Source organism: Diorhabda sublineata, chromosome 6 (genome assembly GCF_026230105.1).
Source record: "Diorhabda sublineata isolate icDioSubl1.1 chromosome 6, icDioSubl1.1, whole genome shotgun sequence".
Taxonomy (NCBI): domain Eukaryota; kingdom Metazoa; phylum Arthropoda; class Insecta; order Coleoptera; family Chrysomelidae; genus Diorhabda; species Diorhabda sublineata.
In genome coordinates this window covers 35,698,360-35,713,868 of record NC_079479.1, presented here as the reverse complement: position 1 = coordinate 35,713,868, position 15,509 = coordinate 35,698,360, and the positions used below count along the sequence as shown (strand labels likewise).

The 15,509-nt window shown below is 29.5% G+C and overlaps 3 protein-coding genes across 6 annotated transcripts; 2 read left to right on the top strand and 1 right to left on the bottom strand.

Moving 5' to 3' along the window:
* Positions 1-9: 9 nt before the first annotated feature.
* Positions 10-4,410, top strand: LOC130444950 (zinc finger protein 160). The gene is made up of 4 exons (XM_056780344.1): positions 10-700; positions 1,125-1,322; positions 1,504-1,893; positions 2,443-4,410. The coding sequence occupies exons 1-4, from the start codon at positions 46-48 to the stop codon at positions 2,649-2,651; spliced, it is 1,452 nt and encodes a 483-aa protein (XP_056636322.1). The 5' UTR covers positions 10-45; the 3' UTR covers positions 2,652-4,410.
* Positions 4,134-9,470, bottom strand: LOC130444954 (ras-like GTP-binding protein RhoL). 3 transcript variants are annotated; one of them, XM_056780348.1, is made up of 5 exons: positions 9,251-9,470; positions 7,356-7,473; positions 7,049-7,163; positions 5,218-5,338; positions 4,134-4,592 (listed from the first exon to the last, which is right to left on the bottom strand). In XM_056780348.1, exons 2-5 carry the CDS (start codon positions 7,463-7,465, stop codon positions 4,381-4,383), a joined length of 558 nt encoding a protein of 185 aa, XP_056636326.1. In that variant the 5' UTR covers positions 7,466-7,473; positions 9,251-9,470; the 3' UTR covers positions 4,134-4,380. The 3 variants fall into 3 exon arrangements, with proteins under 3 accessions (XP_056636326.1, XP_056636328.1, XP_056636327.1); XM_056780350.1 differs by lacking the exon at positions 9,251-9,470 and adding an exon at positions 7,617-7,750; XM_056780349.1 differs by lacking the exon at positions 9,251-9,470 and adding an exon at positions 7,528-7,748.
* Positions 5,358-15,508, top strand: LOC130444952 (uncharacterized). 2 transcript variants are annotated; one of them, XM_056780347.1, is made up of 4 exons: positions 5,358-5,696; positions 12,240-12,481; positions 12,617-12,680; positions 15,155-15,508. In XM_056780347.1, exons 2-4 carry the CDS (start codon positions 12,249-12,251, stop codon positions 15,419-15,421), a joined length of 564 nt encoding a protein of 187 aa, XP_056636325.1. In that variant the 5' UTR covers positions 5,358-5,696; positions 12,240-12,248; the 3' UTR covers positions 15,422-15,508. The 2 variants fall into 2 exon arrangements, with proteins under 2 accessions (XP_056636325.1, XP_056636324.1); XM_056780346.1 differs by having other exon boundaries at positions 5,358-7,004; positions 15,155-15,451.
* Position 15,509: the final 1 nt, after the last annotated feature.

The following is a 15,509-nucleotide window of genomic DNA, read 5'->3' as shown; positions in this document are numbered from 1 at the left end:
ATTAGTCAAAATCGGTTTTCCAAAAGTAGTGGCCATATTGTGAAGATGGAAATTAAATTATTATCGTGTCCGGTGTGTTTGAATCCGCATTTCAATTGCGTCGACGCCCTTAGGGCTACGTTAGTACACGTTGCAACGAATTTAGTGTCTTGTCCGGTCTGTTCGGAAACTTTATTGGGATTGGATAAACTTACGATACACCTTTTCGCCCACATGGGGAATTCGTCACTCCCCAAACCGATAGAGGATAATTTACGAAAGGAAATAGACACGAAAATCGAAAGTGAAATTAAAAACGTTTCAGAAGAACACGTCAAATGTGATATATGCAGTTTTTCATTTACCGATAAATATATTCTCGATATTCATCAAAAATTACTTCACCAAACGCCCCCCGACGTCGAAACGGGCACCTACAACTACCACTGTCATTTGTGTAGTAAAAAATTTAAAATGAGGGGTAGTTTAATGGTGCATTTGAGGGTAGCTCATTACGGTTTTATTCGTACTACGCGGAATTTGGAAAACAACGAAAAGAAAAAGGAAAAAACTCTAGTTTCTGAAAACGACGATAATAACAGTGCCGATAAACGACAAAACGGAGGAAAAACACAAGATAACAAACAATGGGAATGCGACGTTTGTTCTAAATGGTTTACCACCAAATATTTTTTGAAGAAACACAAAAGATTACATACAGGTAAGGGGAGATAAAGCGAGAGAGACATACAGAGATGAAAAAGAGAGTGAGAGAGAGAGGAACATAAAGGGGCGGGCAAAGTGAGAGAGACGCATACAAGAAAGATAGAGAGAGAAATAGGACTAGAGTGAAAGGAATTGTGAAGAGAGAGAGAGAGAGAGAGTTATATAAACTAGACAGAGATATACAGTAAAATGACCTGAATATACCCAGAATTATAGAGAGACAGAGAAAGATTCAAATATAGATACAGAGAAAGAGATAACAACAATTTTGTAATTTCATATTCTTAATGACATGTTGGGTGTGGTGTAGGGTGATTCAAATTGAACGAAAACGCGGTGTAGATTACATAAAAAAGAAGTAGAAACGTTGTAACATCTTTTTTCGACGAGGTTACACAGATACGTTATTTTTTTTATAGGTGAAATGCCTTATTGTTGCACTTTGTGCAATAAATCTTTCACTTTTCAACAATCCTATCACAAACATATGCTGTACCATTCATCGGAAAAGCCTCACATTTGTAACGAATGCGGTAGGGCCTTTAAGGAGCTATCTACTTTACAGAATCATGCTAGGATACATTCCGGAGAAAGACCATTCATATGCGAAACGTGCGGTGAGTTCTAGATCAGCGAAAATTATTAATAATTAGCGTGTGTGTTTTTATTTTGTTTTATCTATCAAATTTTTGTGACTAATCCCGCCTAACTTAACCTCAAAAAATTCTTGTAATGTAAACAAACGTAAAATTTCGTTTATTCTCGAGTAAGCTGTTAATTTATTGTTATTGTTTTTAGGTAAAAGTTTCAGACAAAGAGTATCTTATTTAGTTCACCGGAGAATCCACACGGGGGTGATGCCCTACAAATGTAACGTGTGTGATAAAAGTTTTCGGTACAAAGTTAGTCAAAAATCTCACAAGTGTCTAACGAATATCAGTTGTGAACAACAATCCAATACACCAGCGTCACATTCTACCTCTAGAAGTATAATGAACGTCGATTTGGACACGGGAAATATTAGCGTTGTACGACAAGAGCCTTTAACCGTTTCGGATAATTCTTTGGTACAAAAGGAATCGATTATATTGAATAATAACGAACGTATTGAAATTAGTTATAAAAAAACTGATTTATGTACCGTTGTGAATAATATTACAGCAGAACAGGTTATTGGCGAATCTCCAGGTATGTATTAACCAAAAATTAATAAAAGAATCCGTTAATTGAGAATTAATACTTCAGTAGTTCAAATGTACCATACGTAAACAACATTTTGAAGCTTTGTAAACACTCTTGTTTATATAAAAATGTTATAAAAAAGTTCTTGGAGAATATTAATTTGACTAATACATATTATACAGGGAGAAACAAAATGTTTTAGTAGTTAAAATCGTTATTTTTCTATCTTCTAATGTAATTCTTGTACCGAATGATTTAATTACTTTCTATAAGAACTGAATACTGGTTTAGAATAATCTAGGACTGAAAGGGTGACTATAGATAGAATTAATGCTCTTAAAATATGTATTTAGATATATATTTTCACAGTTTGACGAAATTAAGAGGACGTTCGTTTTGTTTTAGCTGTATTTTGACAATTTCTTAAAACCTGTCAATATATTTGTTATTAATTTGTTTATTACTTATTTAATTGACAGATTTTTAAAAAAATTATATTTTTATTTCAATTTTAAGTTTTTTTTACTGGTTTTGAAAATTTAATGATTTGCCTAGGTGAAATAGAAGATTTATTGTATACCCAGCATGAAAAACCATCGTTTTCACCGATTATCTCAAACATACTACCCGAAGTGGAATCATTATATTTAGACGGTTCTCCAACAAACATGCAAATTCAAACCGAAGAAGAATCGATAAACGATATGAGGGAAAAGTGTCTTCAAGAATTACTAAACGAAATCGAATATGTTCCGAATAAATAAAATGCTATAAACGCTTCATCCTGTAACTATGGTTATTTATGGTTATAAAAAGCTTCTACAGGGTGTACCACGTTGAATTGAATCGATTTATATATAGAAAATTATTGAAAATTTGCATATGGGAGTTTTACGATGAGATTGGTTCAGTTGATTATGATTTCAGGTTAGATCTGGTTTTATTTTATCGAATTTTTCAAAAATTTCAGTTATTAAATCTCTGCTAAAACTAGTTGATTCAGATACAGGGTTGTGAGGTTAAAATTCCCTTATTTTCAATGTAAAATCCACTGGTGGAAAAAAATTGAGTTTTTTATTGTAAATACTGTGAATATTCAAAAATTTAATCGTTATTATGACAATTTTCTTTTTGTTTCCAAAATTAAATTGTTTTTATTTTTACATTTGGAAAACTGCATCTTGAAATTTAAAAAAAACTTGGTACGATATTTCAAATACCAAAATTCATAGTATATTTTGAAAATGCAATTAAAATACTGTATGTTTCATTAAAAAAACACAAATTTTGGATATCTCTTCGTTAAATACTGGTTTTAATTGTTACAACGTATCATTAATCAATAATTCACTGGCTTGACCTATAAAAGTCACTAAAAATACCAAATACCATCTTTCAAACGACAATTTCAAAATTTTTGGAACCATTTCCCGCAACAGTTTGTTTTTTTTGAACTTCTTGAAGTAAACAGCAACAGATTCAAATTTCCAATCACCCTGTACAATATTCTTATAAAATTTCCCAAAAATCAAGAAGCTTGGGTCGCTATTGTGGTAAATCCTGATCAATTATCGTCATATTTTCCTACATTTTCATAGATATGAGCGATTTAAGAAGAAAATTCTCTTTCTCGAAGACATAATCTCAAATTCAATGGAATAACCTTCAAATTTCCCACCATATTCTCCAGATCTAGCCCTTAGTGACTACAGGCATCAAAAAAGTTTCAACGAAATGAATATCAATCATATAATGTAGTTATTGTTGAATCGGAAACTTATTTTGGAGCTAAAGAAAAATCATTACATAAAATTGACTTGGAAAATCGTTTTTCTAGTTGTGAATTTTCGAATAAAACGAAATTTGGATAAAAAATTGTTTTAAATAGGGGTTGTGTTGATTAATATATGGTTTGACATAATTTTGATCATTGAACTCATCTTTGACCTGTACAGGGTGTCATTGGGGGTTGGGGTGATGTAATATTACATGTTTGATAAGTTTCCGAGATTCTGGGGAACAAAAAACGGACCTAACTTGTATTAGAAGACTAAACCCTGGGGTATAACCAGAAATCGTAAACAATTTGAAGAAAATTTTCAGAAAACCCTCGTATATAAATTTGAAAAAAAAATATCTGTACATTTTTGGTTTATATATCCATGGGACTACCAAAAATACCTTCCGGTTATTATAAAATAACTTTCCGCTGTTGGGTATTAAGGAAAATTGAAAAAAAAAATATATCGATTAATAAATTAGTATTTATTGTGAATGTATATTTTCAAAATGTACATTATTTTCAAAATACTGCAATAAAAATATCAAAATTTGATCGAATTTATTTAAAAAATACGATAAAACGAAAGCAGTTGTATTAAACCAATAACGGATGTAAATAAAAGTAAGTTAAATCTATTTCGCATTCTAATGTTTATTTTTTTAAGTTTGTGAAAATAATTTTGAAAAAATTTCCTGTAGAATATGATTATCTTATAATAAAATACAATGTCTTGGTGTTGGTTTTCTGTTTTTACTTTTCCGATACACTCTTATGGCTTCAACGAACACTTCCTCCAATCCCTGATTAGCCAAAGCTGAACATTCCATGTAACTTTGAGCGCGAACTTTCCTTTTCAATTTTTTACCCTCCTCGGGAGTGTAACACGCCAAACTGGGATCGTTCCTCAAATCTATTTTGGTTGCTGAAAATACAAAAGAAAAAAAATTAGCCAAAGTTACATTGTATCTACATCCATCAATAAGTAGAAACGTTCAATTTTGTCAATCTGCTAATACAGCACCTGTACGAGGTAAGTTTCGTTTGAAATTGAAAAAAGGGGCCCGAAAAAAGCTCACTAAATGTGAAAATTTATATAGCGACTCTCAGGATTATTTATAAGTGGAAATAAATCAGATATCGATAGAGAAAACAATATTTTGATCCCAAAATATGAAAACGTTGACAATTTTGTTAGTTCAGACATGTACTTACTTTTTGAAAAGCTTAAATAATAAAGATATGAGCCTGAAGCTTTGTTTATATCATAAAGACGTACAATACCACAAAATATTATTGAAATTCGATTTTTTTACATCTATAGGTCCACATCTTCCTTACTTACCAGATTTAGCACCATGGCTTTATAAAAAGATGTGGTATTCAAAAGGCCACAACAAATATGAAATTCATTTGAAAATAAACCTTGTAGTTATTGATTTAACGTTTGGAAACTACTAAATTATAAACTAAGTGCATTAAAACACGTTTTGTTTGCTTTTCGTTTTGAACTGAACATCTAAAGTAAATAAATAAATGGTACATCTTACCTACTATAACGATTGGTACATTTGGACTAAAATGCCTAACTTCTGGTACCCATTTTAAGGTTACGTTGTCGTACGAGGCCAAATTTTTATCGACGGAAAAACAAACCAGGAAACAATTTGTCTAAAAAATATTAGAAATTTGTAGTTATATTTAAAATTTTATTGAAACTTATCGAAAAAATCTTCTTTTCGTTAAAAATAAACTCAAATACTCATAATTGTACGAAATGGTTGTGTAAGTAGATAAACGAGTCACATCGCCTTTTGTGAAGATCCGGTTTCTTTTACATTTGAACTACTAGACGTGTACTACGTGTCATTTATAACTTAACTGTAATTGTGATAATTTGTTTGTTTGGTAAAGTTTAAATAACAAATAATGAATAAATGAATCTTAAGTGTTTATACCCATATCATCTTAGACAAATACAAAAATTTTATAAGATTACTGGTAAACATTAACAACAACGCTGAATCAGGTATTCAAAATTTCATATATAAAATTTTCATTAATCATGTGTATCTAATTTGATTTGGAAATAATTTATTTTTTTCTACCTTTAGCCTTATTTTTATCCTATTAATAAATTGTAACTTTTCATTGAAACTATTTTAAACAAATCATTTTTTGTTTTGTCGAAATTTCGAGAAGCGTTAGTGATATTCATTTCTAACACACTGTTTACACTACCACTACACCAACATCCACAATTCATAAGGTTAAGACATAGGCGTAACATAATTATAATTCAGTATATTTATCACACTTTTATTGAGTTATTCAAGTCTCCTCCAAGGTCATAATTCTAGTTAGAAATACTTATTATAACTCGTTTTATGAATCCATATAAAAAATTGAAAGCAAAATCATGGATTTGCAAAAAACGATTATTTAAAAAATTTCGAAAATTGGAAAATTATTTGGTGTGAAAAAAAATTATGGTAAGTTTGTTAAAAGCAAAAACTCACTGTTAATAAATATGAGAATATATAAAATTATGACAAACTATGGAATAATTGATAGTCTTTAGAGAAAAACAGTCAAGACAGAAAATAAAACATAAGTACTTTATATCCCTTGTAAATAATGCTTTTGATATTATGAATTATCATCAAATAAGTTATTTCAATTAGAGAGACGAAAAATACGATGCTCCACGACATTATTCCATCAGAAAAGCATAATATTCTTTTATTATAAATAGTTTTTGAAATTTTTTCAACATTACATTCAGTTTTATTTGTAAAAATAAATTTAGTGCAAATTATATTGAAAAAACATTGATTTTATTATATTTACAATAAATGTTTTTCGGAATTCTATTCATATTTCAATTATTTGCTATTAAATAATTTTTATATAGCACGCCTATGGTAAAGCGGATATCACCGTCCGCCATATGCAATAACCATCTTGGGCATCAAACTTTTGTTTATTCCTTTTAACTCTTAATTCAATGCGTGTGCGTGATGAAATTGAAAAAACTAAGAATAACGAAATCAAAAAATACTAAATAAACTTTTGTGTTATATAAGATTTAATTATCCATTTATATGATTTTAATAAATCCCAGTTATTGTCGACATGCATAGTAGTCTTTGAGTAATGTATAACAATGTAAACAAAAGAAGTAACAAATGGCCGCTACCTGTCAAAGTTATTCTCAGCATTTAGTGCCAGTATAGTTTCATACTTTGTTAAGGTGTGTGAAAGTGTAAAAATGTCTAAATTTGAGAATATACACGATTTTGAATCGTTCCTCGAGATGTGTACCCACGCAGTACAGGTAAATATTACTCCCTCAGTACTAATTAAAATTAAATATCTTACATGCGGATAAGATAATGGCCTAAGTCTTTCATAATCTTCTTGACCAGCAGTATCCCATAATGTCATGTCGTATTCAATATCATCAACGGTTATTTTCTGCCCATAATGTTCAAAACTAAAAAAATGATATTAAAAATAACAATTGTGTGTGATTCGTAAAAAATGAGGTTAGAAAACCGGTAATTGCATTTTACTCAATTACATATCTAATCAACGGTAATGAGTCAATGAGATAAAGTATTTTTTTATTACATTTGAGTTTAATAATAGGTGTCGCTGTGTTATATTGCAAAATATGTATACTCACACTGTTGGTACGTATTCTGCAGGAAATTCACCAGTCGTATAAGTACTTAACATACAGGTTTTTCCTACTATACCGTCTCCGACAACGGTTATTTTGACACTATTACTCATAATGAAGCCTGAAAAAAAAATTATTATATTTTGTAATACCAGGGGGGTTGTTATATTATTACAAATTATAATTGTGTGTCATTGAAACGAATTGGTGTAAGGAAAATACATTTACGACAACCTTCACTTGGTATTAATTTTATACACGTACGTTTAGATGCAACATTAAACGTGTGCCGCGCTTTTGAATAAACAATACACACTGCCAATACCTATAAGTGATTGAATCGTTGGAATAAGCAAAACATTTGCTTTAAGAATGCTAATTAACGTTTTATTCAATATTATTATTGTTTTTAAGGATACATTTCCGTTATTTTTAAAATATTTAATAAAAAGGTGCGATTGTTTTGAATAAAATTCGTTAATATAATACAGGGTGGTGCAGAGCTATTTATCTATATTGAAATGTTCAAAAAATAGTGTAAATGTGATTGTTAGCAGAATAAATCCAAAAGATATTGTAAAAAATACTTTTTATATGTAGAAACAAGTATTTTCTGTCTTTTTTTGTTGCAAATTTAACATTATATTTCAAGTAAAGTTTGTATAGGAATGTATTTGAATATATAAATCGAAATTTATATGAGAAAAACTAAAAAAATTGTAAAAACTGGACACTGTAAGATCCTAACCTAACTTAACCCAAAGAGGAAAAGTTCAATACCAAGTAAAACAAAATTTATATAGTTTTGGGGGATTGAATGGGGGGAAAAGTTACTAATAATGAAAAATCTGTAGTAGGAACAATAAATAAAAGTTAAAAACTAAGAAAATGTTAAGAAATAGCTGCGATATCATGTGACATATTTCTAAGGTCATTGAACCCAACCAAAGAAGGAATAGAATATGAAAATCAAACAGAATGTGTAGAAATCCGAGTGATATAATAAAAAAACACATTTTTAAAACAATAAAAACGGAAATAGGATTTGTAAACGATAAAATTATCATGGAAATTATTAAGATCCCATGAAATATGGGAAACTAGACCAAAAAAAGAACTTTACGATGATATTTTCACTATGAAACAACTAGAAACTACGAGAAGAAGATTGAGGTCGAGGTGGATATGGATTTGGAAAGAATATGGATGAGAAAATAGGAAAAAAAGCTTATGGATAGACAGAAATGGAAAAAAGTTATCAACAATTGTTTTTCACGTTTCACACGAACTAATATAAGTCTAATTTATTTTAATCCTCGTATTTTTTTTGTAAATCCGAATATTTAAAAAAAAATTATCGAAATCGGTGAACTTTTCGAGTTTTTAGAGCCAAAAAAACGATATAGTAACAATAATATGAAACTACTCTTATAAAAACATACTTTTTTCACCACCGGTATACTTGATACCTAATTTTGAAGATATCTCGTTATTTTTATAGAAAAAAAAACTCCCTCCCAATCCTCCATTTTAACTACCTCGAGTAAATAATAAAATCAAATGTGAATAAAATATCGAACACTCCTCGTATATAGTAAATACTCAAAATCAAATCGAACGTCAAATATTGTCGGTTGAATATAACGTATAACGAATTTGAAATAAAAAAAAAATTAATTCGGTCATATTACCATTAACACATTGTAAATCACATCATCATATGATGGAAATTCTAATTTCCAGCCTGACAAAATATTTACGATGACGTAAACCTAAGGGCGTGCAAACTTCATTCGTCATTATTTGAAACGATTCTCGAAAACATATATATATATATATATATATATATATATATATATATATATATATATATATATATATATATACAAATAACTAACCTTTCAATGGAGCATCAATATCACATTATCTCTTTAATATCCCAATTTTTTTGAGTAACAAAAAAAAACAATAATCGCATTGACACTATACACACATCTCTACGTTGAGGTTATAACTAAAGGAAACGCTTATCTTTCCTTATCAATTTGTCAGTTTCAGTTGAGTTCCCGATAACGAAATGGAATTTTTGACTGACCGAGTACGTGTGACAATTAAAAGAGATTAAAAGTGCTCGGTTAGTCATTTGTTAGGTTAATACGTGAAACAATTTAGGTAATTGGTTCAATTTAGCGCGCGGGAGTTCATGAAACGCGCTCGATGGCGGGTTTTTTCGTTTTTATGGGCGCTACATATGACATATCGGAACTGGAATTATCTTTCTATTAGGAGTGGTTATAAATATCGTTTGTTTCTGTTTACATTTATTTATGCGGCTTTTTCCAATTATTTGTAGTTATAGTAATAATCGAAATGTAATTCGAATCCGAATTAATTCGGAACAAGATGGCGATAAGAAAGCATACAGAGTGTTGGCGGTGTTGCCATATTTATTTATTTTGTTGAGATTTCCGTAGTTTACCGTCTTTCTTTCGCGGATAAAATTTATTATTTAGTATACAGGGTGACTCGATGAAATTTTTATTTAATTTTTTTCGAATTAGTTTTAATGTACAGGGTGATTCCGATATAAACTGCATCTAAAGTGAAATGTAAAGAAAAAAATCTGAAATAATTTAGTAAAAGGCGGTTGCCCGGAAGTTTATGGTGATTGCGGTGTTGCCATATTTATTTATTTTCTTGAGATTTCCGTGGTTTATCAATTCTTCGCGGATAAAATTTATTATTTAGTATACAGGGTGATTCGATGAAATTTCTTAATTAATTTTTTTCGGATTAGTTTTAATGTACAGGGTGATCCTGAGATCTAAATTGAAATCTATAAAAAATAATCTGAAATAATTTAAACGCAGTTATACGGAAATATATGGGAATCGCGGTATTGCCGTGTTTACTTATTTTCTCGAAATTTCCGTAATCGATTATCTTCCATAAACGGATGTAATTTTAAATTCAATTTTATTCGGATTTTTTTTTAATGTACAGGGTAGGGTGATTCCGATACCTATAAATATTGATGAAACTATAGGAAAAAATTGAAATAATTCGATGAAAACTATCCAGACAGAAGCAGATAGAAATAGCTATGCCGCGAATTATTTATACTATACAAGGTGTTTCCAAAGTAATAATCGAAATGTAAAGGGAAACATCGGAATTAATTCGGAACAAGATGGCGATAAGAAAGCATTTAGAGTGTTGGCGCCGTTGCCATATTTATTTATTTTCTTGAGATTTCCCTAGTTTATCATCAATTCTTCGCGGATAAAATTTATTATTTAGTATACAGGGTGATTCGATGAAATTTCTTATTTAATTTTTTTCGGATTAGTTTTAATGTACAGGGTGATTCCGATGTAAACAGCATCTAAATTGAAATGTAAAGAAAAAAATCTGAAATAATTTATTGAAAGGCAGTTACCCGGAAGTTTATGGTGATTGCGGTGTTGCCATGTTTATTTATTTTCTTGAGATTTCCGTGGTTTATCATCTTTCCTTCGAGGATAAAATTTATTATTTAGTATACAGGGTGATTCGATGAAATTTCTTATTTGATTTTTTTCGGATTAGTCTTAATATACAGGGTGATTCCTATGTAAACAGCATCTAAATTGAAATGTAAAGAAAAAAATCTGAAATAATTTATTGAAAGGCAGTTACCCGGAAGTTTATGGTGATTGCGGTGTTGCCATGTTTATTTATTTTCTTGAGATTTCCGTGGTTTATCATCTTTCCTTCGAGGATAAAATTTATTATTTAGTATACAGGGTGATTCGATGAAATTTCTTATTTGATTTTTTTCGGATTAGTCTTAATATACAGGGTGATTCCTATGTAAACAGCATCTAAATTGAAATGTAAAGAAAAAAATCTGAAATAATTTAGTGAAAGGCAGTTACCCGGAAGTTTATGGTGATTGCGGTGTTGCCATATTTATTTATTTTCTTGAGATTTCCGTAGTTTATCGTCTTTCTTTCGCGAATAAAATTTATTATTTAGTATACAGGGTGATTCGATGAAATTTCTTATTCAATTTTTTTTCGAATTAGTTTTAATGTACAGGGTGATTCCGATATAAACTGCATCTAAAGTAAAGAAAAAAATCTGAAATAATTTAGTGAAAGGCAGTTGCCCGGAAGTTTATGGTGATTGCGGTGTTGCCATGTTTATTTATTTTCTTGAGATTTTCCTAGTTTATCGTCTTTCTTTCGCGGATAAAATTTATTATTTAGTATACAGGGTGACTCGATGAAATTTCTTATTTAATTTTTTTCGGATTAGTTTTAATGTACAGGGTGATTCCGATATAAACAGCATCTAAATTGAAATGTAAAGAAAAAAATCTGAAATAATTTAGTGAAAGGCAGTTACCCGGAAGTTTATGGTGATTGCGGTGTTGCCATATTTATTTATTTTCTTGAGATTTCCGTAGTTTATCGTCTTTCTTTCGCGAATAAAATTTATTATTTAGTATACAGGGTGATTCGATGAAATTTCTTATTCAATTTTTTTTCGAATTAGTTTTAATGTACAGGGTGATTCCGATATAAACTGCATCTAAAGTAAAGAAAAAAATCTGAAATAATTTAGTGAAAGGCAGTTGCCCGGAAGTTTATGGTGATTGCGGTGTTGCCATGTTTATTTATTTTCTTGAGATTTTCCTAGTTTATCGTCTTTCTTTCGCGGATAAAATTTATTATTTAATATACAGGGTGATTTGATGAAATTTCTTATTTAATTTTTTTCGGATTAGTTTTAATGTACAGGGTGATTCCGATATAAACTGCATCTAAAGTTTATGGTGATTGCAGTGTTGCCATGTTTATTTTTTTACTTCGACGTTATTAGTTTCGTTTATTGGAATTCCAGGAAGGGTCGATGGAAAAAAGGCACGAGCCGAAATCCGTTTACGAAAAATTGTATAATTACGTAAAGAATCAAGAGGATGAGATACAGCAAAAGAAAGAATCTTTGCGAGAATTGCAATTAGCAGAAAATAGATTATTTCAAAAAATTAATAACGCCTATCAAAACGTCTATGGTGTAATTGAACAGATCAAGAATTTACAAGACACCATAAAAACGAACGCGACAGAATATTCACAAAACTAGTACGTAAAATTAATTTTTTTATTCGAAAAATCCTCTTCTTTTTTATATAAAAAATTCTCAAAATTGTTTCTTTTGTCCGCTTTTCTAAAAAAAAACATGAAAATTCACGAGAAAAAAATTTTTTCGTGTTCCAGCGATGAATATAATAAGCAGACGACTAAACTTCAAGAAGAACTGCAAAATCTCACTTCTAAATTGGTAAGTTGACGTTTTAATCTCTCCTGGTAACATATTTTCCATTAAAATATCTTAATTTAACTTTTAACTTCTCCTGGTAACATATTTTTCGTAAAAACGTTTGATTGCAACTTTCTAGTCTCCCCTGGTAACATATTTTTCGTTAAAACGTTTGAATGTAACTTTCTAACCTCCCCTGTTAACATATTTTTCGTTGAAACGTTTGAATGCAACTTTCTAACCTCCCCTGGTAACATATTTTTCGTTAAAACGTTTGAATGTAACTTTCTAACCTCCCCTGTTAACATATTTTTCGTTAAAACGTTTGAATGTAACTTTCTAACCTCCCCTGGTAACATATTTTTCGTTAAAACGTTTGAATGTAACTTTCTAACCTCCCCTGGTAACATATTTTTCGATAAAATGTTTAAATGCAACTTTCTAACCTCCCCTGGTAACATATTTTTCGTTAAAACGTTTGAATGTAACTTTCTAACCTCCCCTGTTAACATATTTTTCGTTAAAACGTTTGAATGCAACTTTTTAACCTCCCCTGGTAACATATTTTTCGATAAAATGTTTAAATGCAACTTTTTAACCTCCCCTGGTAACATATTTTTCGATAAAATGTTTAAATGCAACTTTTTAACCTCCCCTGGTAACATATTTTTCGATAAAATGTTTAAATGCAACTTTTTAACCTCCCCTGGTAACATATTTTTCGTTAAAACGTTTGAATGTAACTTTCTAACCTCCCCTGGTAACATATTTTTCGTTAAAACGTTTAAATGCAACTTTTCAACCTCCCCTGGTAACATATTTTTCGATAAAATGTTTAAATGCAACTTTTTAACCTCCCCTGGTAACATATTTTTCGATAAAATGTTTAAATGCAACTTTTTAACCTCCCCTGGTAACATATTTTTCGATAAAATGTTTAAATGCAACTTTTTAACCTCCCCTGGTAACATATTTTTCGATAAAATGTTTAAATGCAACTTTTTAACCTCCCCTGGTAACATATTTTTCGTTAAAACGTTTGAATGTAACTTTCTAACCTCCCCTGGTAACATATTTTTCGTTAAAACGTTTAAATGCAACTTTTCAACCTCCCCTGGTAACATATTTTTCGATAAAATGTTTAAATGCAACTTTTTAACCTCCCCTGGTAACATATTTTTCGATAAAATGTTTAAATGCAACTTTTTAACCTCCCCTGGTAACATATTTTTCGATAAAATGTTTAAATGCAACTTTTTAACCTCCCCTGGTAACATATTTTTCGATAAAATGTTTAAATGCAACTTTTTAACCTCCCCTGGTAACATATTTTTCGTTAAAACGTTTGAATGTAACTTTCTAACCTCCCCTGGTAACATATTTTTCGTTAAAACGTTTAAATGCAACTTTTCAACCTCCCCTGGTAACATATTTTTCGATAAAATGTTTAAATGCAACTTTTTAACCTCCCCTGGTAACATATTTTTCGATAAAATGTTTAAATGCAACTTTTTAACCTCCCCTGGTAACATATTTATCGATAAAACGTTTGAATTCAATTTTCTCACTTCGCCTGGTAACATTTTTACTAATATATTTGTATTTATTCAATATTTATCGACATAACCTCAAAAAAAAAAATCGGAATCATCATTATTTTTCATTTTCTTCATTTCTTCAAAATGTCTGATTTTGTTGAATATTCTTCGACATAACCTCAATAAAAAGCACGAATATTAATTTTTCGTTTTTGAAATTTTGTTAAAAAAAATTGTTTCCAACGACAAAAACTCATGATTTGTCAAAAGAAATTTGTTTCAGTATAAAATATCCTACTAATCACATAATCACCAGTACTAATATTTTATTACTAAACATTTTTTGTATCTCACTGTATAATTCATGACACACGTATATAATTTCATACTTTATTATCATAATAAAAACATCTTATATTATTTTATATTAAATAAAATCAATTCTTACCTTGTATATATACCAAAACACGGAAGAAAACTCCAAACTGACTGTGCGTGGATTAAATTTTGTTATAAAATTGATATTATTTCTTATAGTTATACAAATGCATTCTTATCTGTTTTCAAACTAAATCATTAAAGTATCATTAGTAAAAATACACAGAAATATCGTATTAACAAAATATGTAATCTTTGGGACCGTATTTGATATTTTTCTAAAAAGAAATACTATTTTCTGATTTCGAGTAACGCCGGCCATATTGTAATAGTGGATAAACGAAGTTTTTTTTATTTGTGTATAGAAAATCAATTATTTGGTCCATTTTTTATAAAATGAATATTTTATATTGTATACGTCACTTTTTCATATGAATAAATTTTTATACTTTTCAAATAATAAAATTTTTATGATATCCCAACAACCAAATAATTTAAATTAGTTGTAATAGAATAGCAGCTCGGCGATTTATGTGTGACTCAATCGATATTGCACGATTTACAAAAATTCCGTTCCAGGAAGAAAATTCGTTATCTGATCAAATTCGTGAGGTATTGAAAGAAATAGAATCATCCCAGGAAAAGGAAAGAGAATTGGAAGAAGAAATAAAAATGATTCTTTCTAATCGGCGTACTGATTTTTATCAGCCATCGGCTGTAATACGAACGATGATTGAGGAATTACGTGAGATCGATGATATTGATCAAATCACCAATATGATATCAGAAAAAGAGAAGGATGTAAAATACCTAAAAAAGCACATAGAACAAAGAAATATGTACTAGAATGAAATTTGAACGTACCTACTAATTGTTTCCAAATTTGTTAAAATATTTGATTAAAAGGTTCTAATAAAATAATAAAAATTTGTAT

Bases quoted from the DNA above. Each gene is read 5' to 3' on its own strand.
- LOC130444952 (XM_056780346.1), top strand. From the start codon at position 6,939: ATGTCTAAATTTGAGAATATACACGATTTTGAATCGTTCCTCGAGATG. The intron at 7,005-12,239 runs GTAAATATTACT...TTGGAATTCCAG, and splicing joins TGTGTACCCACGCAGTACAG to GAAGGGTCGATGGAAAAAAG. The intron at 12,482-12,616 runs GTACGTAAAATT...TTCGTGTTCCAG, and splicing joins ACAGAATATTCACAAAACTA to CGATGAATATAATAAGCAGA.
- LOC130444954 (XM_056780348.1), bottom strand. From the start codon at position 7,465: ATGAGTAATAGTGTCAAAATAACCGTTGTCGGAGACGGTATAGTAGGA. The intron at 7,164-7,355 runs GTGAGTATACAT...TCATTTTTTTAG, and splicing joins GCAGAATACGTACCAACAGT to TTTTGAACATTATGGGCAGA. The intron at 5,339-7,048 runs GTAAGATATTTA...AATATTTTTTAG, and splicing joins GGCCATTATCTTATCCGCAT to ACAAATTGTTTCCTGGTTTG.
- LOC130444950 (XM_056780344.1), top strand. From the start codon at position 46: ATGGAAATTAAATTATTATCGTGTCCGGTGTGTTTGAATCCGCATTTC. The intron at 701-1,124 runs GTAAGGGGAGAT...TTTTTTTTATAG, and splicing joins ACACAAAAGATTACATACAG to GTGAAATGCCTTATTGTTGC. The intron at 1,894-2,442 runs GTATGTATTAAC...TGATTTGCCTAG, and splicing joins GGTTATTGGCGAATCTCCAG to GTGAAATAGAAGATTTATTG.